General features: G+C 41.9%; 4 protein-coding genes across 7 annotated transcripts; 2 read left to right on the forward strand and 2 right to left on the reverse strand.

Annotated features, from left to right (window-relative positions):
* Positions 1 to 1,848: 1,848 nt before the first annotated feature.
* Positions 1,849 to 19,275, reverse strand: Brf (Brf RNA polymerase III subunit). Of its 2 annotated transcripts, XM_070287417.1 has the most exons (8): positions 19,004 to 19,275; positions 18,578 to 18,946; positions 18,411 to 18,515; positions 3,575 to 3,724; positions 3,278 to 3,504; positions 2,175 to 3,093; positions 1,953 to 2,112; positions 1,849 to 1,901 (listed from the first exon to the last, which is right to left on the reverse strand). In XM_070287417.1, the coding sequence occupies exons 1-7, from the start codon at positions 19,074 to 19,076 to the stop codon at positions 1,958 to 1,960; spliced, it is 1,998 nt and encodes a 665-aa protein (XP_070143518.1). In that variant the 5' UTR covers positions 19,077 to 19,275; the 3' UTR covers positions 1,849 to 1,901; positions 1,953 to 1,957. The 2 variants fall into 2 exon arrangements, with proteins under 2 accessions (XP_070143518.1, XP_017023579.1); XM_017168090.3 differs by having other exon boundaries at positions 1,849 to 2,112.
* On the forward strand, positions 6,955 to 18,160 carry lute (BTB/POZ domain containing protein 3 lute). Of its 3 annotated transcripts, XM_017168088.3 has the most exons (6): positions 6,955 to 7,132; positions 12,089 to 12,437; positions 14,782 to 15,294; positions 15,361 to 15,514; positions 15,580 to 16,254; positions 16,319 to 18,160. In XM_017168088.3, the coding sequence occupies exons 2-6, from the start codon at positions 12,140 to 12,142 to the stop codon at positions 16,851 to 16,853; spliced, it is 2,175 nt and encodes a 724-aa protein (XP_017023577.1). In that variant the 5' UTR covers positions 6,955 to 7,132; positions 12,089 to 12,139; the 3' UTR covers positions 16,854 to 18,160. The 3 variants fall into 3 exon arrangements, with proteins under 3 accessions (XP_017023577.1, XP_017023578.1, XP_070143517.1); XM_017168089.3 differs by lacking the exons at positions 6,955 to 7,132; positions 12,089 to 12,437 and adding an exon at positions 13,457 to 13,799; XM_070287416.1 differs by lacking the exons at positions 6,955 to 7,132; positions 12,089 to 12,437 and adding an exon at positions 14,632 to 14,705.
* Positions 19,276 to 19,652: 377 nt separating the features above from the next.
* sds22 (protein phosphatase 1 regulatory subunit sds22) lies at positions 19,653 to 20,951 on the forward strand. Its single transcript, XM_017168080.3, has one exon. The coding sequence runs from the start codon at positions 19,849 to 19,851 to the stop codon at positions 20,830 to 20,832; it is 984 nt and encodes a 327-aa protein (XP_017023569.1). The 5' UTR covers positions 19,653 to 19,848; the 3' UTR covers positions 20,833 to 20,951.
* Positions 20,938 to 22,356, reverse strand: CREG (Cellular Repressor of E1A-stimulated Genes). Its single transcript, XM_017168082.2, has 4 exons — positions 22,232 to 22,356; positions 21,540 to 21,990; positions 21,399 to 21,480; positions 20,938 to 21,326 (listed from the first exon to the last, which is right to left on the reverse strand). Exons 2-4 carry the CDS (start codon positions 21,981 to 21,983, stop codon positions 21,217 to 21,219), a joined length of 636 nt encoding a protein of 211 aa, XP_017023571.1. The 5' UTR covers positions 21,984 to 21,990; positions 22,232 to 22,356; the 3' UTR covers positions 20,938 to 21,216.
* Positions 22,357 to 23,152: the final 796 nt, after the last annotated feature.

Consider the following 23,152-nt stretch of genomic DNA (forward strand, 5'->3'; position numbering starts at 1 on the left):
AAAAAAAACAACAGCAAACAAAATCCCTGGAACTGTGAAATGACCTCAGCTTGGCACATTTTTAATTAAACTGCATTAAAATATATTGCCAACGTGTTGTTCGATATATACGTATATATGCCATATATTTTATATTGAATTTTAGCAGTAAAAGAACACTTTTTAATTAATATGCCGCAAGTGACAGTATGCGGATCACCAAGAAACAAATTATACACAAACATGAAGCAAAAAGTGTGGTGCATTTTATGATTTTACTAAGAATATACCCTCGAAAATATATAAAGTATATATAAATATATATACAAAAGGTGCCATTGCACAAGCCATCTTTCATAAATCGAGCTAATATATCCTTGAGTCTTAATTAATCTACTGTTATTCATTAACTCTCGCCTGATAAGCCCTGCCAACGTTACGCGACCTATAAAAAGTCCTAAGAGGCAGCGAATAAAGCGTTAAAATTATATCATAGCGATTAATGCGCTTAATCGTGCGATTATCCGCATCAAAAGGCGTGCCTGTGATAGGGCAACTCCACCTCCGTCCAGTCCTGGCCAGCCCATGCACTGGCTGCGCATAAATTAGTCGCCGGACCAGGGAAACTTCCAAGTGGCTGGTCGGTCGAGTCAAGATGTCTACTAATTGCCATTTTACTGTCACATTTGCTTGGGGATTTACATGTGCATACAATTCACATTATCGTTTCAAGCTAAGCCTTGGCCCGGCCTGGCTTGGGCCACGCCCCATCAGGACCCTTGAGCGGGCTCTCCGGTCCGTGTGCATTTTATTAATAATTATCCTTTGGGGCCCAGGGCTGTGGGCTTATGCAAATTAGCGAACGGGCATTAAGTGCAGCTAGAGCTTCGGCAACCATTTGGCAAATTTAAAGTTGGGAAACGGGTGGTGGCCACCAACCACGCTAGTTCTCAACTTAACTTCCGGCATAAATTTGCTGGAAAGTGAAATTTATTCATGTTCTGAGAACAGGAAAGTTGCAAACATTTTAGTTTTGGAATGAGAACCTAAAGGCGAGAGTCAATTATGCATCCGCTTCGATAACTGTGTAATTCATAAATTATTTGGAAGCTTTCAATTATTTTCTGAAGCTTTGAATTAATAAAATCGGTAATTAAACAGGAGAATCATAAAGGAATTGAAGGTCCTAAAAGTATGTTAAGCGATGTTAAACATAGCTTTATTGTTAACCTTAAAAATATGCTATTTCAATTGAATATATAAACAAATTTAATCATTTTAAAGCAACATTTTCTTCTAAACCAAACCAAGACATACATATGAAAGCCTTCAGCCGAATCAATAGACTTAGTATAAGCTTGGCAACCGTCTCGGCTTGAAGCACCAAGCAGCAATTTCCCGCCAAACTATGCAATGCTTTATGTCCGGCGCTCAGGATGCTGACTTGCTGAACCGGAGGCAAGTAAATTAACACTAATTACAACATAATAACTATAAAATCGCAGAGACAAGTGCTTGGGCAGACTCAACAGCTCATTGCCGGGCACTTGCCACTCAACACGGCTGGAGCTACGACCACGGCCGTGGAGTCGAGCCAAGTTCCAGCCATGGCTGGCCGCCTGCAGCGCCTGGAGAAAGGCAAGCAAAACAAAGTGCAAAACATGATTAAGAGTGAAATATTTATTTGCAGCACTTGGAGGCGCGCACCACGGCAGCGCCGACAATTAGAAGCGAACTACAAGTACCAGTCCTGAGTACTGACTCCTCCTCATCCCTCCGCCGACATGGCTTAAGCATGTAAATGGCCGCGAGAAGCAGGAGCCAGCCCATGATTTAATGGCTTCTTTACATTGCCAGAGCACCAACAAGTCCACGGGCTCTCTAAAAGCTTAGTTTAATCGTATTACGGGTAAGTTGCGATACTATAAAATCAGAGTTAAGATACTAAAATGCTTTAAAGGCTAAATGCGAACTTAGTCTAGTATTCCTCTTCCTCGTCAAAGCCGTAGCCAAACTCGTCGTCATCGTCCTCGCCTCCCTTGTTCAGCATGTCCTGGAGGGTGGCCTCGGCCTCTGCCTCGGGTTCGGCGTCAGCCTCTTCTGCTTCCGCCTCCACATCTTCGTCCAGGTCATCTGGAAAATGATTGAAAGGAATGAGCATCATTGATAACATAAATCCCAAAGTGTGGACCTACCTCCTTCCAATACCACTGCTGACTTCACATCCTCATCAACTGGCTGGCTAACCGGCAGACCCGCCTCCACTTTGGGCCGTTTCCTGCTAGGTCCAGGCAGATCGTAGGATGGCCTGAAGCGACCTTTCTTCACAGCAATGGGACCCTCTTCCACGATGGCAGGTTGCTGCTTGAGCTCTTCCAGTGTGCTGGGCTTTGTATCAGCGTTTGGAGCAGGCGAATCACCGGTCAGCCCACCAATGCCCTCGGTCAGGGTCTTGAGAATCTCGTAGTTGATCTTGCTGGAGATCTTCTTCTCCTGCAGCATCTTCTCGATGGCCTCGCCGGGCGTGGACGACGGACCAATGACCTTCTTGCGTGGCTTGCGCTTTTTTCGCTCCGGTTTGCCCTCTTCCCGCTCCTTGGCCAGCCGTTCGTCGCGCTCCTTCTGCTCGAGCAGATACTCCGCATTGAGGTTCTTCCACAGGTCGAGCTTGGACATTGCCTCCTCCTCCGTTAGGACATACTGGTCCAACTCATCGTCGTTCAGGTCGTCGATGAACAGCTCTGTTTGTGCGGGCTGCTTGGCCTTCTCCACATCCTCCAGGTCACTTTGCGTTACCCGGCAAATAGCCTCGATATCGGGACGCAGGCCTTCAATGCCCGCCACCACGCCACCTTGCTCTGTCTTTTTCACATCCTCGTTGCTGGCTATCAGATCCTTGATGACCTCGGCATTGGACTGTTCGATGAACTGCCTGGACTCCTCCAGCTCGAGGTCGTTCTCGGAGACGCTCTTGGGTGTGCTTGGAGAGCTGGCCGTCGTTTCACCCTTTCCCTGAGTCAGCTGACGGATGACGCTGCTAGAGTACTTGCCCAAGTCCTTTTCCAGGTGGGCATCGATTTCCTTCTGCAGTTCCGTGAGCTCATGTTCACCCATCTAAGAAATTAAAATCAGAATTTTTTAAGCACATCGTAAGATCTTTCACCTATTTTTCTACACGTTTTGTCAATTTTAAAACAGGTTAATTGAGGTTACCCTCTTAAGTACTTAGGAAAGAATATGTATAAGTAATTAATTAGCTTTTTACAGCAGATGAACTACGAAAGATATTTTCACTCACATCTTTGATCCTCTCACGATCCTTTTTGCGTGCCGCCTTAAACGATGGCGGATCCTGTTCGCGCTCCAGGTCAACGGTCATGAACTCCTCCAAGGTCAAGCCACCGGAGGGCGTCTCGGCAAACTCGGAGAGGCGCTTGCGGAGCGTGGACTCGTGTATCTTGACCACACCTATCACGTCCACCAGAGTGCGACTAAAATCGTGCATGCGTGCAGCAATCAGCAGAGCTTTTTTTGAGGCAGAAAATGATTTCCTTTAGCGACTATGTCATAACTCTGACTTTAGCGGTTCACTCACCTGCTCCGCAGAGGCCGGTGGGTCGTCGTCCCGAGTGCATACAGTCCTTCTTCATGCGCTGCACAATCCTCAGAGCCGTCATGGACACCTCGTGTGTCTTGGGACCCAACTGCAGGCGATTGGCGAAGCGCATGATGTACAAGCAGGGATCTGTAACAAAAAAAAATAAATCAAAAATTAAACAAGGAAGCAATAAATAAAATAAGTGTACCAGGAAGTGACAAATCAAACATGAAGGAAACCAGAGCTTGAAATACCCTTGCAATTTTATTGGAAATTGTAAATCTGGTTATCTGTTAGCAATTCAATATTAATCAGATTAAAGCGAGCATTTTAGAAACCAATTAGCAGAAGATGGGTTACGATTATAACATTTTAACAAAAACTGATTACTAAAAAACACTTTATGTTCTTGCTAATCAAGAATCTGTAGCTCATAAAAGGAATTTTTAAGAAATTATAGACTTGGAGAGGAAAGGTATCTATAAAGATTTCTAACATAATTCTACAATTCTATATACAACATTATCGCTTTCTCGCAACATTAATATATCTAAATATTATCGAAAAACATCTGAAAGAGTTAATGCATTTGTAAAACTACATTTTGTATAACTTTAATATTAGTTTTCTTCAATTTTAGTTAAAACTAATAATAGGCACTTTTTTATTTCATATAAACCGAATACCTAATTAATATATATTACAAAGTTAATATATCGATTATATACCGACCTTCAGGCCAAATATCGATACTAATTTTGATCCTTATACCATATTATTTTTTTTATGTTTGCAAACTCCTTGATTAACTTGCAATACCCTTCAATCACCTAGAGTATTCCCTATAAAATCAAAAGATTTCAATAAAAATTAACAAACTGCAAGAGCATCAGCCGAAGAACTTGTTCGACGACCTTGAAGTCGGCTCGAATCGGTCTAGCCAATGAAACCGAAAACATTCAATAACCGGCCCGGGCCCACGTCTTCATGGACAGCTGCCGAAATAAACAATCTTGAACCCGAACTTCAGGTATGATATTATTCAATTCATTCAACTTTTACATGGCAATGAGAGAGAGACACAGAGAGGTTGAGAGCTGGAAGCCGAAGTCCAAGAGTGATCGGGCCACACGAAGGCGTTTTTCTAGCATGCGATAAATCCGTCTAGCTCTACACGAACATCACGCATACGTCACGTAGTCCCGCGAAAAAGGTTTCGGCCATTCATTTGGCCTATTAAACCAATAATTAGGTATATTTGAACTAGATGAAAGATAGAGCAGTCAGCCAAGGAAACCCACAAGCCAGCGTGTGCAATTAACACTCGGCCTAGTGGTCGTCGTTGTCGTGGTTGTCGGACAAAAACCAAAGCTTAAGCCAAAACAAAAGCGAAACACAAACAGCCATTAACGCACCACAAACAAATACGCCTCGAAAAACAGTGCGAAACGCATTGGAAAATCAAAACCAGCGGGCACTCGACCTTGCCAAAGATATTTGCCAGGCATTTCAGCATTTTTTAATACGTACTTCTCTTGGAGTTTACAAATTGGTCTGGGAAATACGTATGTATATGTATATGGCGGAAACTCACAACGTTTTAGCGACCATTTTCTTGGGCTTTCAGTGGGCTAAGTGGATGGTCACTTGAACTAAACAATTACATTTTACATAATTATTTGAATAATAGCTTTATAAACGTTAAACCATAACGGATATAATCATTTGTATAATTACTAGAAAATAATAATTTGTATGTCAGATATGAGTAAGACTTACATCATGTACATACATTCCATAAAGCTCGGGGAATTCTCTTTTTATTTGCAATAAAAAAATAATAACTATATTTAAGTGTGCCTTGAAGAGTACAACTATACACACATTCAACCAGCAATTAAGTACATTTGAAATAAAAGATTTAATGAAGATATTTCGAATTTGTAAACATAAGAACTTCAAATAATATGAAATTCCAAAATACTAAGATACATATTTATATTTTTAAATTAATTCAAAATATTTCCCTATATTAATAGTTAAAACCCGCTCTTGATGCCTTAATCTTTGTGTCAACAGTCGCTAAAATCATTAATTTTGTCTGGAATTTTGTAATATTTATTCCCTGCCCCTGCAGGGCACATTAGCCTAGGTCTTACTGGTAAATCCGCCGCCCTTTCACCCGATCCAGCCAAGTCGGTTGTTTATGCAGCGCCACTTGACACACAAAGGCAGATGCTGTTAAGCGTCAACCCCTGCTGGCCGGGGGATGAGGATGCTTGTCAAAGTCTCGCTAACTGTACTCCACGAACAACAGCAAGAAAAAAAACAGAAAGAACTCCGCAAAAAGGGAGAAAAAAATTATTTATTAAACCCTAATGAATGCGCACATTTGCGGAGGCCCAGCAGCAGCTCCTCCTCCTGCTGCTGCTGCTGCTGCTGAAGTGGTCCACTTGAAAAATGATGCCGCTGCTGCGGCAGTGACTGCGAACTGCGATTGGAAACTGTGACTGCATTGACCCTTCAGCCCGGCGCCCACTCATCCGGCACAGCTGTTACTCGAGCTAACTGTTCCAGCTGCACTGGGAAATATAATTTCAAGATGTACAAGAATATACTGACAATCGCTTGATTTATTTACCAAAACATTCTATAATAAGCTGCAGAGTGACTGGGATTTCTGAGATTTTAAGACGGAAATTCAAAGGACTTTAGACTTTGGGCTAATTTCTTCAAGTGCTGAGCTGCTGCTTGACAGTTGCCAGCACGGCTGCTGCTAATGGTTTCTTAATGTCACCCCGGAACCCCTCTTTTAGCAAGAGAACCGCCTCCGAGCTACTGCAACTGCAACTGCAACTGCGGCTAGTGAAATGATTATTATTTAAACTTTATTTTTGCGTTTGTCATGACAGCAATTATCATTTCGGGTGCGGTCTACCCTTCGGCCTGCCCCTGCCGCTGATTACTTCGCATTTTGGTGGAAAAATGCCAGCAATTTGGGTTCGAGTTTCCCTTCCACACCAGCAATTAACTGCGCTTTGCTGCTGCTACTGCTGCTGCTGCTGCTTTAATTGTTTCGTAATTGACCAAGAACGCGCGATAAATGAGGAAATGCAATCTGAGGAAATGTCTCGTTCGAGAGTCGTGTCAACAGAAGCTGAAGCATAAAAATTGGTTAGCACCACCCAGTGGATGTGGTATTTAAGTAAATGAAAATCAAATCGTGGTCAAGCATATCGCATGCAATAAAAACTCAGCCGATTGTCGAACGTCGATCGTGGTCGATCGGGTCGTCGCGGGTCTCGAGTTGCCGGTTTTGTGTCTCATTCGAAAAATTCGTATCTCTCACAACGAATTCGTTCGTTGACTCGCGCAGTCGCAGAGTCTCAGCCCGAATAAAAAAGTAAAAATCCCAAAAATTAAAACGTGGCCGGTCGTCGCGCCTGCGCAAACCACAAAAAAAAGAGGAGAGGAAGCTGCGTGGAACAAGTCCCTCTAAAAAACCTATTTCATCAGGGTTGTCTGCCGCCCGTCCGCCCAACAAATTACAAAAATGTGTGTATATTTGTCTGATTGCTTGTTAAAGTAATAATAATAATCGTTGGCAAAGTGCGCGTAGCTCGTTTGTTTGTTCTTCTGTTGACGTTTTAATTTATGTGCACTTTTGGTGTGTGTGGTTTTTTTTCACTCACACACGCAACACACTCAGCTGACAGCTTTGCGATGCCGGTTGAGCGTGTAAAAAATACAAAACGTAAAGAAAATTACGAGTGAAGTGCAAATACATATAACAGCAAAAAAGCCCCAAAAATTCCGTTTAGATAATTATTTATTATGTTTTGTGTCTGGAATACTCTCTCTCGGCTTACGTCACGTGTTTAGAGAGTACGACTAAATATAGAACTCATTGATTTCTGCGGTTAATTGATTGTCTAAACACTGTGCTTAACCCATTAAGACCTTTTTAAGAGTCACCCTTGCTAAATTCCCTTATAATTCAATGTGCCAAAGTGAATTAATGACTGACTTAATGATCTTAATCTTAATGATCGACCGACGCCTCAGTGTAACCAATCGGGGGAGATCTCAATCAAGGCTCAACAACTCTCTTATCACCCGATGGAATAATAAGTCTCGCCGTGTAATTATACGTTGGCTGCACTCTTCCCCGTTAATTGTCATGCATTTGGCTATAATTTACTGCTCATAACTATGGTTTTGTGTTCGAAAGGTGCTGTTTTTAATGACGGCCCTCCTCCTACTCCCCACTCTCAGTGTTTGCCAATGCCACTCGTCGTAACCTCCCCACAGGCTGAAGTTCCCGGCTAGTAGATGTCAGCCAAGAGATGAACAAAGATCGCTCAAAACTAAAAAGATAGAAAAAAAAAAGCGAAGCCCCTCCCAAACTGTCGATACAAACAAAGCACAACAGGAATTTGTATTCCCATTCTGGACATCGGATTCGCATTTAGAATTCCACTCAAGAATCGCGCCATTTGCCGGCATGAATATTTTAAATATTAAGCAACTCGATGACGGGAGATTATTAAACAAAAACTTAAACTTTAACTTGCACAAATGGCAACGAAAACTGGTTTCAGGTGAAACCGAAATACAGTCATAAATTGGAAAAAAGAAATAATATGTCACAATCACCAAAAGAAACAGAATTAGAATTCTGCAAATCATCATTCCGAGTCGAAAGAGCTTGCGAATGGGGATTTTTCTGGGCCAAAAGAATTGAATGCATGACAAAACGAATTACGGATTGTACAAAAAATAATGTTAATTCGTCGAGTCATTAGACAAAATGCAACCATGACTTACCAAATAATCCCAAGAAATATGAAAAGTGAGTGAGAAAAACTGCATGTTAATGTATAAAAAATTATCTGCAAATTAAAGCGTCTAAAGCCCAAGAGTGGCTCAAGAGCCGATAGACGGAGAGCCCCCAAACGACAGGTCTGAATAATTGCGAAACAACCTAAGGGCACTCGAAGCGAGGTCCAAACTCACATGGAAACACCTCACACAAAAGTCGGCACTCTGACAAAATGGAACTCAGACTTTTCAGGGGGTCGAGAATTAGACACTGTGGTTCGGGAATGCCACTAGACTTTAAGCTAGCCCTAAAATATATATTTAAAATATATATAATGACTGCTAATATATTCAGAATAATATCTGATGTATTTTCTTTAATATAATTATAATTCTTCCAGAGAATCTATGGCAAATCATCTTACATAGTTCATTCAGTGGAAAATTTGTAAAGCTGGAAGCAACCTGTATTAAAATTTAGTATACAATAAGCAAGTGTTGTAATACAAATGTTAATAGATAATAACCGGATCGCTACTAGACTTTATTAGCAAATATTATCCAATAGTTACAATTATTTAAATACTGTTGACCCACATTTTGTAAAGGTATTAAGAATCAATGATATATTGAAGGCATACATTCCAATCTTGTTATTTTTTTTTGGGTTTATCTCAAGCGAATGACCTTCAAGAGGCAATTTTAACTACTACCAATTTGTTAAAAGGCAATTTTGTAACTTGAAACTGATCGTACGTTCCTTGAAGCCCTTATCAGATTACAAACTCGGCCACAAAAAAGCAGAAACAAAATTAACAAAAGAGGCAAGACAAAGCCAAGACAAAATTTAAAACAAAAATCCGACAAGCGCACACAATTAAAGTGCAAAATCGGCAAATCAACAGGCTCATTGGCCGACTACTTGACCACTTGACGGATCGAGGGTTCGAAAGCTTCGACAGGTTGCCTTTTATATTGGCCACGTGAGCGAGTGCGAGGGGGCTTCAGAGGTCAATTGCTTTCCTGTCTTCGATTGTATCAACAGAAATGTATTTTTAAATTGTTTCAAGAGCCTCTAAACTTCTATTTATGATAAATACAAAATTCTTTTATGACTTTAAGTAATATTTTCTATGCCTGGGAAACACTGGGAGAGTTAATTGCTTTATGACACTTTTGGATAATCAGCTAAATGCGTGGCTATTGCAAAATGCCCTGGCCAATGGCAAATGCAACAAAAAGGAGCTCGTTAAAAAGGGCCACGAAATAATGAGAAAACAAAAGAGCCAAGACAGTAACTGCAAGAAAAAGAGACAACTCTTCACTTTTTGTTGGTGCTGTGTCTTCGCTGTGTGATCTTGTGGATGTGGTTGTGATTTATTTTTTGTTTTCTTGGCGAGCGAGCGTGTAATGAGGAAATAAAATCGAAAGTGTTACGCGGGCGTTGCTTTGGGGTCTCCCCTTTACCACCTTTTTTCTGGCAGAGAGTGTGTGTGTGTGTGCGAGACGCTGACCCGAGACTTTGGCCAAAAAGTGGGTCGCCACCATTCGCAATTAAAGAGGCAATGAAAAATGAAATAAACCCACCGAGAGAGCCCAGTAAAAACAACCGGCCGTGGAAAACAACAACACAGCAGCGAATAAAATTAAGAAAAGGGCAACCCAAGAGTTAATGCAAGCGGCAAATACGAGCTGCGACTTAATGCGGAGCGGAAAATAAGTATTACTATGAAAATCGGTCCTGAAAAATGGAAATTGAACAATATACAAAATAATAAAAATGCGAAAATACGGCAAACCGAAAACTGAAAACTGAATGCGCAGGGAAAATAACAACAGACCACAAGCTTATGAATAATAAACGTGACTCGATTGTTAAGCCATGAAATTAATTTAGCACAAATAGTATGCGTGTGTTTTGCATATGGCAATAAAGAAGGGTGAGGGGGTAATGAGAAAACGGCAGGAGGCTCATTGAAAAAGTGCAATAACCTGCCTAGAACAAGTCCATCAATTAATGAAAATCGTATTAAAATTTTAACTAATTCAGAGGGGATTATTGAGGTGGTTTATTTTAAAGCGTACTAAGCTGTTAATTAAATTATTAACAACTAAGAGGAAAATTCTTGGTTAAAAATCTATACATAAATCTGTAAATTATATTTTAAGTACAGCTCCTTCGGTTTGATTTTTACCTTGATTGCTTCCTTTTGGTTCACAGATTAATGATGAAAATCTAAATTTTTATCCCTTCAATTGATGTTATATTAAAAATAATGTCATATACCATAGACCAAGTATAAGGTTAAGTGAACCTTTTTTTAGGTCATATGGAATATTTTTAATTCATAAGCACTACATTGAGGTCATCAAATTAAGTACTGAATATAAAAAAGTTAAACTTATACGATATACCCGATATTATGAACTTGATCTTCACAAGTAAATTTTTAGAATTTTAGTCACATATTCTACCTCAGATTTAGTACAAATAAACTTGTGTAACTTCAAATCTAAGTATCTGCTTGGATTATTTATTACTAATTTAATATTTCAGCAATTTAAACCGCAGTTAGTTAATTAGCAACCTTGATTAGATTTAATATGATACTGAAAAAACTTAACTTGGAGAAGCAACCAACAAGTTTTGGTTTAATCCATGTTGCGTAAAGATAATTAGTGAAAACAATTGTCTGTATAAAATCCTCCACTGTATTATATATAAAATATAATCATCACATTTGCTGATTTATTTTCGACTTAATTATTTCAAAGGTGAATCGTGCTACGACCTAAGATCCGAGTTCTCCAAAGGCAATCAAAGCATGAAGAACTTCATTAGAGGCACAGACAACAAATTGCTTTGTTTATTTGGGGGCGTGGTCGGGTTAGGGTACATCCCCACATATCGACACCACACAGACTTGGTGATTGTAGAAAAGACAAGACGCCATGACGAGTCGAAAATGTAAGGCAAGAGACTGACTCTCTCAGAGCCAAGACCTATGTTCATGTCTGTCGCCGTTTTGTTTTGGTTACGGACTTCGCGGTGCTGCCAATTAAAAATAGCCGCTTGCATAATTTCCGCTGGCAGAGAGTCAGGTGCAAAAGGTACCCAAAGAGACAGAAAGACAGAGAGAGAGAGAGAGGGCAATGGGTTCGTTCTCTCCAACTGACCCAAAAAGTATTAAGCCAAAAATTGGACTAGGGCCCCCGCCCAACGCCTTACGGGTTATCCGACTTAATTCCACTTCCTGAAGCTAATAAAATGCGACAAATGCGTGCGAGTTGGAGTTGAAAATGAAAATGGTAGTGGAAGTGTAAGTGGGAAACGGAGAAGTGAAAGTGCACCAGCAGTCCCGCATTTGGCAATTTTTCAATCGAGAGGCAGCGAGCAGAAATTGAAATTGATTCCAAATTGTATCATTTATATCCATAAAAATCAGATTATGTTACATGTATCTGAAATTACGATTGCGGTTAAACCGATAGGAGTGCTCTGCCATTACCAATTTTTGCGGTCTGTCTCTCACAATTGGTTAAAATTTTCTATGCGAAAGTGACGTAACGAGGAATGGCATATATTATTAAGAAAAATTCAATTCAAATTCAAAAAGTATTAAATAAACCACAAAATTTTAAAAGAATTCAATAAATTCTATATAATCTAAACTCTTGTTTAACTTTCAGCCAAGAAACCAGAAGTTATGTGAAGATGATCTCGCCCCTGTCGTCCGAAAGATGATCGAGGCCTTTGCGAATCACTTAAGCAGCCACCTGGGACGCCACCTCTTCTACTGGGCCATCGAATCAAGCAGCATCGGAAGTTCGGGTAACTACGGCCTCAACCTGCGGCTCTCCGAGCTGATCAACAAATTCCACGGCCCCCTCGAGCGGGGCGTGCAGGTGCTGGACCACCTGTTGACCCTCGAGGAGGACGACTTTGCCGGCCATTGGGGCAGCGCCTATGCGCACAATTATGAGCCGGAGTACGCCGCTCGAGTGCCGGAGAACGAGGAGTTGCCACCGCCAGAACAGAGTAAGGATAATTCGAGTATTTATAACTGACTTTAACCCACATTTAATTTATAAGCTTTATTCAGGCCCAAAATTAATAACGAATGTTCCAGATGGGCAACTATATCATAAGGAAGGGGGATGAATGATGAGTCAAAAATTAGCTTAGGCAAAGGTCAACAACATTTTTTATTTTTCGGCACACATCTTCGATCTGCTGCCGGCTGCTGCTACTGCAGAAACTGGTTTTACTGTACACGAATGTGCTAAGAGATAAACAAACCTTGGACAAGTGAGTGAGCTCGCTCGATCGCTGTCCAAGCAAACACATCAAAATCGATTTCAAGTTCAGCGTTTTGTTTCTTCATATTAAATATGTATGCGCCCGGTACAGTCAATAAATAATAGACCAAATACGATTCGAGCATGCAAATACCAGGTAAAGCCAGCAGCAAGGCTGCCCCTATCGAAGAGGTAGAAATAAAGGTTAATATTCAAGGGAAAACATAAAATCCAAATCGAAATACGGTATTTAATTATTAAATTTGTATGAATTCTAAATTTTTATAAATTTAAATTGAATCATTTTCGTGAAATATTTTCCCCCAGTGTAGAATAAATCTTGAATCGGCCCTATTTGCTCCCACACGTACGCCGTTTAATGGCGCGCCATGACGGAAATACCTATTAGTATCGAGTGACCATGATATAATCCAAATGGCTTGCGAAACCCAAAGCAGACGTATTTCTCAGCTAATTCAAATTCAAAACACGCGCCTAGCCCGCACGTTAGCCAGCACTAAAGTCTAGAGTGACCACAACTCACAGAAAAGTTATCGTTATCGTTATCGCTGTCAACTCTATTGTTTTTGTTAATGTTTGTAACTTTAAAGGGCAGCATTTCTTTTTTATAAACCACAGAGGTTAATTCAGCCTATTATTTCTATAATTTTGACATCCCAATCGGAACTCGACTTTGTTTTTAAAAATTTCTGTCATCGTGTAGAATCTAAAGTTCACATGAGTTGGCAGCACTGCTTTGTTATCGGAGCAAGAACAAATCAAACAAACCGTAAAAAAAACACAAAAACAAAGCGCAGTTCGGAAAAATAAAATGGAGGGCGTTAAAATGGTTAATTGAATGCAAATGTTTAAACAACCAGTGCTTGGAGCTACAGCCCGACCCGCGCGTTAACAGTGCTTAGCTGCCTTTCCGTAGAATCGCGAGTTACGACGATGGCCAGCAGCAGTAGTAATAATTCCTCGGCCAACAATCACGGCGGCAATAGCAATAATCCCCTGAACAGATTATCGCTGAAATCCGCTGGAAAACGTAACCAGGAGAGCATGTCGCATTCCCAGCCAAACGGCGGATGGATCAATGGTAAGGGGGCGACCAGGCCAGCCCGAGGAAAAACCAGGGGGAGCACTGGCCCGTGGAAAAGGGCGAAAGACACAAAGAAAGAGGCAGCACGACGGCAGGTGCCGTCGCCGCCGTGTGTGTCTGTGAGTTATTGATTTTCACACAACTCGGAGCCAGGCAAGGCAGTGTCACCAGTGGAAAGGGGGCGTGGAAAGGGGGGCTGTGTCTGGCAACAAAAACAACAGCTACGACAGAATGCGTTGCTATTTTGAGACGCTCCACTTTTAGTTTACAGTGAAACCAGGAACTCATTACTTATTCGAGTTTGTATTTTTACTAATCTTAATTTTACTTTAAAGAATTAAACAAAACTAGACTTAATATAAAAGGGAAAGTGTATAAAAAAGCTAATTAAAATCTTAAATTCTTCATTAAAGTTAAATGAGTTTAAAAATGTTAAAAATATGAAAACAAAGAATTCTTAAATATTATATTCACTGAATCTATAGGTAGGTTTTCGTTTTATAGCCAAACCAAGAAACTTTAGCAATTTATTAATTAAACATTGCGGCTCTCGATGACACACAAATATTGAACTGAGGGTCAACTGCAATTAATTTGCATTTTCAAAGGCAGATGTACACATAGGAAAAAATTTAATGGGGAATACCTATGCATGCATGGAGAAAAAACCAAGAAAAAGCCGCATTTCAAAGCTTTATTAATGGAATATTATAAATAAATTTACCTTGTAACAAATGCTTTTAACATTTCCAAAGGTTACTCAATTTATAGAAGCTCCACTGTAGTTTTGGGGCAAAATAATTGTGGAAAAGGGGAAGACCCTGGCATTCGTTATTTATGATGCACACGCAGCGGAAATTGCACAAATGTGGCCACGCGTGCTGCTGATTCTCAACGAGCTGGGTGGGAATAATCAGACTAGAGAGTATAACCCATATAACCCGAAAATATTTAATGGTTTATTCCCTCTAATCCACAGTGGAAACACTCAACAATGGCAACGGGCTGCTCCATTCACCGCCCCACAATCACCAGCAGCAGCAGCAGCAGCAGCGGGGTGGAGGAGGAGTCTCTCCGCCCGGCGGTGCCTCGTCTGGAGCGGATCACAATATACAGATAACGCAGCCCATAAGTGCTCCATCCTCACCTCTGGCCTCGCCGGGCGCCCTAAACAGCAGTAGCAGCAGCAGCGGTGGTGGTGGGGGCAGTGGCGGAGGGATCTCTGGCAGTCCCACAGCCTTCTGTCTGCCCTCCAGTTCCGCGGCAGCTGCTGCGGTGGCTGCTCTTTCGGCAACACCCACCAGCGGCAGTGGATCGTACGTGTGTTCCGCTGGAACCAATTGGCATTTCGCGGCTGTGGCGGCATCCAATGCCATTGATACCGCGGATCCGAACTGGCAGGCCAGCAAGGCGACGGTGCTGGAGAGGAATGCGGCCATGTTTAACAACGAGCTGATGTCCGACGTCAAGTTCGTTGTGGGCGGGGAGTTCGGTAACTAATCCATTGTCTTAAATCGACTATAGAATCTAATCTCTCAACTTACTCTCCACGAAACAGACATTGATCCCATTCAGACTATACCCGCTCACAAATACATTCTCGCCACGGGCAGCTCAGTCTTCTACGCCATGTTCTACGGCGGATTGGCGGAAAACAAGCAGGAAATCAAAGTGCCTGATGTCGAACCCACTGCCTTCTTAACGTTGCTAAGGTAAACTTCCTTTTGGAGCCTAATTTCATAAGAGTTCCTAATTAAAATCCCTTTTTTAACTCAAGGTACCTCTATTGTGATGAAATCAAACTGGAACCTGAGCACATACTGGCCACTTTGTACGCAGCTAAGAAGTACATAGTGCCCCACCTGGCCAGGGCCTGCGTCAACTATCTGGAGGTGAAGTTGACGGCAAAAAACGCCTGCCTACTTCTCAGTCAATCGCGTCTGTTCGAGGAGCCCGAACTGATGCAGCGTTGCTGGGAAGTGATCGACGCACAGGCCGAGATGGCGGTTAAGTCCGAGGACTTTGTGGACATTGACCTCAAGACCTTCGAGTCGATCCTCTCGCGAGAAACGCTCAACTGCAAGGAGATCCACCTGTTCGAGGCGGCTCTCAATTGGGCCATGAACGCCTGCGAGAAGATGACCATCGACGATACGCCGCAGAATAAGCGCAGGCTGCTGGGACAGGCTCTGCACCTCATCCGCATACCCACCATGTCGCTGGAGGAGTTCGCAAACGGTGTGGCCCAGACTGGCATCCTCTCGTCGCAGGAAACGATCGACATGTTTCTGCACTTCACCGCCAAGGTTAAGCCCTCGTTGGGCTTTCCTACTCGCTCGAGGGCGGGGCTGAAGACTCAGGTGTGCCATCGCTTCCAGTCGTGCGCCTACCGCTCGAATCAGTGGCGTTACCGCGGACGCTGTGATTCCATTCAGTTCTCCGTGGACCGCAGGTAAGAGGTGTATGTCATGCATATTATTCACGATTTCAATGCCAAATTTCTTTTTTTAATGCAGAATCTTCATCGTTGGCTTTGGACTGTATGGCTCATCGACTGGCGCAGCCAACTACAACGTCAAGATCGAGCTAAAGCGTCTCGGACGCACCCTCGCCGAGAACGACACCAAGTTCTTCTCGGATGGCTCGAGCAACACGTTCCATGTGTTCTTCGAGAACCCCATTCAAATAGAGCCCGAGTGCTACTACACCGCTTCCGTTATCCTGGACGGCAACGAGCTAAGCTTCTTCGGCCAGGAGGGCATGTCGGAGGTGCTCATGGGCAATGTGACGTTCCAGTTCCAGTGCTCGTCGGAGAGCACCAACGGCACTGGCGTGCAGGGCGGCCAGATTCCTGAACTGATCTTCTATGGACCCACCACGATGACAGCCATGAGTTCGCCCTCGAATTCGCTGTGTGCAACGCCAATCGGAGGAGGATCAGCTGCAGCAGCAACTGCAGCAGCTGGAACTGCCGCATCCAATGGCAGCAATTTAACTAGCAACAATGTCAACGGTTCCGGGGAGGATCTGGCGGCTGAGGGCAGCACCTGATGCGCACAGCTCTACTGCGCCGAGTGGCAGGGAGCCTGCTACTATCGCCAGCAGCAGCAGCAACAATCGAGGAGACCAATACAGCTACAAAATCGAAACTCATGGGTTTTCAGTGCAACACAAGCAAGCAAATTGGAGTTTTAGACGCAATTATAGAGCGTATATACGGATATAGACATATACGACGATAGTAGAGTGCTCTAGTTTTCATAATAGTCCTATATATAGTCATACATATATATACACCTCGAGACGGTGCGTTTTACAGCTTCGGCACGGTTGTGGGAGCGAGATCATGTCAAGAAAGTCACTCGATTTAAGGAACCGTTCAAAGTTCCCTTCGTTATAGCCAATAGCACGTTAAGCCAGTCAAGTTTGCAGCCGCTCTGAAGCTGTGAAACGCACTGTACACAGTTTGTTGGCAAAATGCATACAAAGGATATTTTCAAAATTGAAGCAAGTTGAATATATATACACCCGTAACTTTATACACATACACACCTAGGTGCAGATGTAGTAGTTGACTCGAAAAACTTAATACGTTCCGTACGACTTGAGAGGGGGTGGGCAGAGGGGGGAATAAGTAAGTTAATTCGGCGCTATAGAGAGACGCACAGACATCGTAAATAAAATGCAATAAGCAGTGAATTCGGGGCAATCAGTCAAGCTAGCGTTAACCAATATTCTAAAGAAAGAAAGAGTTGAGGGGAGGTACTAATACTATATATAACATAGCAAACATATTTTTTGCCAGCATATATATACACACATCTGATCTGATAACGATATATACACCTACCTATACCTACTATTCAAGGGATAATAAGCCATGTTAAGAATTGCATACGACGAATTTGAAAGCCAAGTTAACCAGTTTACGTAATAAGTGAATCAAAAGTAATGCCCGAGTATGCGCAAATATTAACTAATTATATTCGAACATAGCTGCAGTAGTGTCTCCATTTCGTAGTTGTTTCATTATAACTCTCTTACATGCATATTCCAATACATAACATGCCTTTCTACTGACATTAAGCCCCGTACTTTGCTCCTATACGCATTACATTCTAGGCTGCTCTGCGCAACAATCAGTTTTACGTTTCGACATTATGGATTTCTTTTGGAAATTGTACTGATTTTTTGCTTTTGATAAGAATGTCTCCTACAATTACCGTTTTTTTATATACATATATAATAAATATATATAAATAAATAAAGCAAATGTTATCCTATATTGATTATGAATCTATTACCAATTATGCACTTTAATCAAACGAAATACATTATTAGATTTTCCGAATTTACAATTTACTGATTGAAATATATTTAAAGGGATGTGGGAGGATATATATTTGTATGTTGCCCCAGTGTGGATATTAATAGTAAAAGTCTTTTTTACAATGAGTAACTTGAATCAAAACTCTCAAACCCAATCATTTCTGTTTCATTTGAAACGAAATAGGAATTGATTACACTTAGGAATAGAATACAATGGAAACTAACCCTATCTTTCGTAAGAAACCCACAACTGATTTTGTGTTCACAACAATCACTCACCCACAGACGGTATGTTGATGCAAAGGGCATGCGATAGCTTCAAGTAGGTGCGGCCCAGTTCATAGGAGCAAATCTGCTGAACGTCACTAATGTCGATGAGAAGATCTGTGCGGATTATAGAGGCATAAGTTAGCTAACCCACAGATGTATGTAACTATAGGACTTACGGGAGGTGCCCTCTGTCCTGCAGGTCATGTAGACACAGGCAGCGTAGATGTGAGTGCTCTTGCGGCCGCGTGTCAGGTGCCTGCTTAAGGCCATTTTGAAGAAATTCAGAGCTGTGTCGGCATAGTGCTGCGACAGTTGCAGCTGCTGACAGAGCAGCGTAATGTCCTTCTTGGCCTTCTTAATGGTCACCTCGCGGGACTCGGTGCCCGAGCCCACCTGGAACTTGCCATAGCCATAGTTGGTGGCTCCGCCCGACGAGTCGGCCGAGACGAACTGACCGATTGCGGCAGCTCCATGGCCAACTTCCTCGAACTGAACTTCGGAGACGATGAGCGAATCCTCAAGCACCGAACCGCAGTTCATGCACACTGCAAGGCAAGGGATATGTTAGAGTACAGCGGTATAAGGATCAATCTATAGCCTACCCCGATCTCCGCGAGCATTATCTTCCTCGATCTCGTTGGATCCACAATTGCGACATTTTAAACCCGTCGACATCCTGGCTGGATTCCTTCGGTTTCCCTTGGTTTAACTCCTTGAGGACTGACGTTTCCAGTGAAATATTGGGAGAGAGGCTCACGCACAGCTTGTTGACTGTCAACTCACAGCATTTTTCGACGCTCTTTTTTAAACAATTCGCAATTTATGGCCAATTGAAATCAACACGCTCGCAGCACAGCTGACGGGATATCGAAACGACATTTTCCAACACTGTACTAGAGATGTGCAGACGTGAAAAATGCATGCCATTTTGTGTACCTCACGTAAGTGGTTGAAAAGATTATTTACACACTTAATATATAGTATTTAGATGATCTATAATTAAGCATTAATCTTGAAGTACATTTTGTAATATTGTGAGTTTTGTTTCTATATATTTATACATACAAAGTCTGAACACACATCTCTAAAATTTACAGTATTGAATAGCCGGCAAATTTAGAAGGTGGCGCAGTAGGCAATTAAATATATTACAGTCTTCAAAATAGTTACAACTTTGCTTGATATAATGATAAAACTTGATAAATAATGCATAAATAAGTGGTCTTACACTGAACAAAACCCAAACTTTAACAAAGTTGTTATTATTAAGTTATGTTTCTTTACAAGTTCCGATATATTTGTGACGTCACTCAACTCCCGTGCCTAAACCACCTTAACTCATTCGACTCCCTGCGCTAACGAAATAAACAAATCAAGTCGGCATAGAATTTTCTAAAAATCACTTGAGAGATCTTTTAACGGAAAAAGTGCTTTATTAAAATACAAAATGGGCGATGCCGACAGACTAATGAATGATACGGAAGCCGCCAAGCCAACCGCCGGCATCCAGGTGATTAATGCCGAGGAGGTGCCCTCTATTGAGGAGATAATTACCATCGATCCGGACTGCTATGAGCTGGATCTGAATCATCGTCGCATCGAGAAGCTGGAAAACTTCGAGCCCTTGACGCAGATCAAGCGCTTGTTCTTGCGCTGGAACCTTATCAAGAAGATCGAGAACCTGTCCACGCTGACGTCCCTCGAGGAGTTGGAGCTGTACGACAACCAGATCACAAAGATCGAGAACCTCGATGAGTTGACCAACCTGGAGCAGCTGGATCTCAGTTTCAATCGCCTGACCAAGATCGAGAACGTCGACAAGTTGGTCAAGCTGGACAAGATCTTCTTTGTGGCAAACCGCATTACAGTTATCGAGAATCTGGGGATGCTGACCAATCTTACCATGCTGGAGCTGGGGGACAACAAGTTGAAGAAGATCGAAAACATCGAGATGTTGGTCAACCTCCGCCAGCTCTTCCTTGGCAAGAACAAGATAGCCAAGATCGAGAACCTTGACACACTGGTCAATCTGGAGATACTCAGCCTGCAGGCCAATCGAATTGTAAAGATCGAGAACCTGGAAAAACTGGCTAACCTCAGGGAGCTTTACATATCCGAGAACGGAGTGGAAACCATTGAAAACCTCTCTGAGAACAAGAAGCTGGAGACCCTCGATCTGGCCAAGAACCGATTGAAGGGCATTGCCAACCTGGAGAACCTCGAACTCCTTGAGGAGCTCTGGCTAAATCACAACGGCGTGGATGACTGGAAGAACATCGAGGTGCTGAAAGTGAACAAGTCCCTGCAGACCATCTACCTGGAGTACAACCCGCTGGCCAAGGACATACGCTATCGCTCCAAGCTGCGCGACATCCTGCCCCAGCTGCAGAAGATCGATGCCACCCTGTGCACAGTGCCTGGATCCCACTAGGATGGATACCTCGTCACTGTACCCCTCTTTTTGAAAGACTAATCCAAGGCGTAACGCCAAAATAATATAAACTTTGCAAACTTCCGTTTAAAATATACACAAAAATTAACCAACAAGAATTGATTTACTTTTATTGCTAGGGTTTGAATTGTTACATATTAAAGATTGCTAATGTGCGTTCACCTTAACCACCTACGTATATTATTTTCCTGCAATTTTTCCCTTATATTTATTGTGCAAAGACAATGCCCATGACAGGAAATCACAGAGCTTAACTGATAAGTGGCAGCGCGTGTGCTTTGTCTTTTCTCCTTAATCATTTTTGTGCAGTTCGTTGAAACAATGAATTTTCATTTCAAAACAATCCTGCTTATTAATCTCGTTTCACAGCTTAATGGCATAATAATCCGAGGCGCTGACCTGGTGGGGACCTCCGTAGAAGTCCAGCACATAGATGTTTTTAATATCCAAGGCGCATAGGTAGAATGTGTGGGCTGTAAATGGAAAATATAAAGGGAGAATTGTTTAATAGCAATAAACAATACTATAAATTCTGTAGTACTAACCCGCTAACCAATGGACGGCTGCTGGATGGCGCTTCGTAAAGGCATTCAAGGCGGTCTGATAGTTGGTACCATTGGGATCCATCTAATAATTAAACATTACTTAAGGTTGGTTTCACAAGATCTATTACTGTTTTTACTCACCTTTATTACCTGGCCACTGATCATGGCACGGGCACATGTGGGCTCCATTGGATCCTGGCCAGCGTCCTTGCACCTTAAGGTTTGTTCGTCGGAGAACATGAAAGTAACTTTATTGTCCTTCTGCCAGTCCGGTCCAGTGAAATCCAAGTCGGTTAGCAGAAAGTGCACCTTGCCGGTGGAGTTGCCATTGGCATCGCTGTCATCTATGGAGATTATGTTGACCATTGGGTAATTTTCTACGGCTTTGTTGGTGGAGATGCTGCCCAAGGCAGCCCATGATGCACGATGAACCAATTCCCTGGCGATCTTGGCGTGGTTTAGTGCTTCTTGTCTCTTTAATTCCTTGATAATTCTGGCATCCTCTCTGGGGGAGTAAGCGCAGCTAGAGTCTGAACCGAGAAAGGCCAACACCAAGGTCAGCATTAGAGATGTGAAGGTTTTCATTGTTAGGCTGAAAGTAAGCAGGTAGAGTAGCAAGATTATTCTAGAATTCGAGAGAGCTCTGATCAGGACGAAAATTCGCAAGGTTTCGGTCTTGAAAGGGATACACACTGTGATTCCTGTATAACGAGACAGCCAAACAAAGGCCCACATTTGCACTGACCTTTTGCGTATTTATGTTCTTTGCCCCACTACGCTGTGGCCTGCACGTAGTTTATATATATATATCTCCTACCTGGAGAATAACTCACCTTATCGCTGTGCTTCCTTTTGCTTTGGGAATTGTTTGTAAACTGACTGGCAAAATATTGTGTCTTTTGTTATCACCTCTCTCGGGTACAAAGAGCTGGAAACAGCTGTTTGAGCTGCTACCTCGGGTTTGAGTCAGATGGTTAGGGTATATAGTACACCTCAATACCTACATATGTGTATATGTATATTTTTGGATAACTCACACAAAGGCCTGAATTAAATAAAGCCAATTAAATTGACTGGTACTGACTAATATATACAATCATTTATCTCCAAAAATAAAATTTATATTTAGAGCGATACGCACCTTTATAATCCGGATTTCAATGATATGGTTCTTCCATTTGTGCCAACAAAGAATATGATCCGATTTTAGTGTTTTCTTTCTGGATAAACATAATCAAAGCTTGATAGATAATATAAACCTTGGAATCGCCCTTAATATATGAGGAAAGCTAAAGTAGAGGGTACAAACCGATCGGTGATCGAAATACTGAAAACTAAGCATTGCCAGCTTAAAAAAAATAGAAACCAGACTTGAAAAAGGCCGTATTCTTTTTAACGTATTTTAACATTTGTTCTCATTTTATTTCGCAAATATTTATGGGTATGCTTAAATATGTTTTTCACTTTAGGAATATCATTATATTTTGACTTGATAGCGTTTACCATATAACTTGTACATTTCACTTTCATTTAACTTGACCTCGTTTAACATTTATTGTTTGTATTTGCGAATTTGGCTCGAAATTGCGCCAAATTCTATTTTTTCCAGGTTTAATTTTATTTATTTATTTATTTTTGTGTTGTGTTCATTATCCTAGCGTGCGAATATATTCAGTTTAACATTTATTTGTATTTCTGTTACATTTACGTTTTCATTTTTGTACCGTTGGAAATATACGTTTTGTTTATTTCGT

This window comes from Drosophila kikkawai, chromosome 3R (genome assembly GCF_030179895.1).
Source record: "Drosophila kikkawai strain 14028-0561.14 chromosome 3R, DkikHiC1v2, whole genome shotgun sequence".
In the NCBI taxonomy this organism is placed as follows: domain Eukaryota; kingdom Metazoa; phylum Arthropoda; class Insecta; order Diptera; family Drosophilidae; genus Drosophila; species Drosophila kikkawai.

What these genes read in the sequence shown, in the direction of transcription:
- lute (XM_017168088.3), top strand. Translation starts at nt 12,140, where the DNA reads ATGATCGAGGCCTTTGCGAATCACTTAAGCAGCCACCTGGGACGCCAC. An exon ending in GTTGCCACCGCCAGAACAGA is followed by an intron (nt 12,438 to 14,781) that starts GTAAGGATAATT and finishes TCTAATCCACAG; the next exon opens with TGGAAACACTCAACAATGGC. An exon ending in CAGTTCTCCGTGGACCGCAG is followed by an intron (nt 16,255 to 16,318) that starts GTAAGAGGTGTA and finishes TTTTTAATGCAG; the next exon opens with AATCTTCATCGTTGGCTTTG.
- Brf (XM_070287417.1), bottom strand. Translation starts at nt 19,076, where the DNA reads ATGTCGACGGGTTTAAAATGTCGCAATTGTGGATCCAACGAGATCGAG. An exon ending in TAATGCTCGCGGAGATCGGG is followed by an intron (nt 18,947 to 19,003) that starts GTAGGCTATAGA and finishes CTTGCCTTGCAG; the next exon opens with TGTGCATGAACTGCGGTTCG. An exon ending in CATCAACATACCGTCTGTGG is followed by an intron (nt 3,725 to 18,410) that starts GTGAGTGATTGT and finishes TTTTTGTTACAG; the next exon opens with ATCCCTGCTTGTACATCATG.
- sds22 (XM_017168080.3), top strand. Translation starts at nt 19,849, where the DNA reads ATGGGCGATGCCGACAGACTAATGAATGATACGGAAGCCGCCAAGCCA.
- CREG (XM_017168082.2), bottom strand. Translation starts at nt 21,983, where the DNA reads ATGAAAACCTTCACATCTCTAATGCTGACCTTGGTGTTGGCCTTTCTC. An exon ending in TCAGTGGCCAGGTAATAAAG is followed by an intron (nt 21,481 to 21,539) that starts GTGAGTAAAAAC and finishes TTTAATTATTAG; the next exon opens with ATGGATCCCAATGGTACCAA. An exon ending in AGCCGTCCATTGGTTAGCGG is followed by an intron (nt 21,327 to 21,398) that starts GTTAGTACTACA and finishes TTCCATTTACAG; the next exon opens with CCCACACATTCTACCTATGC.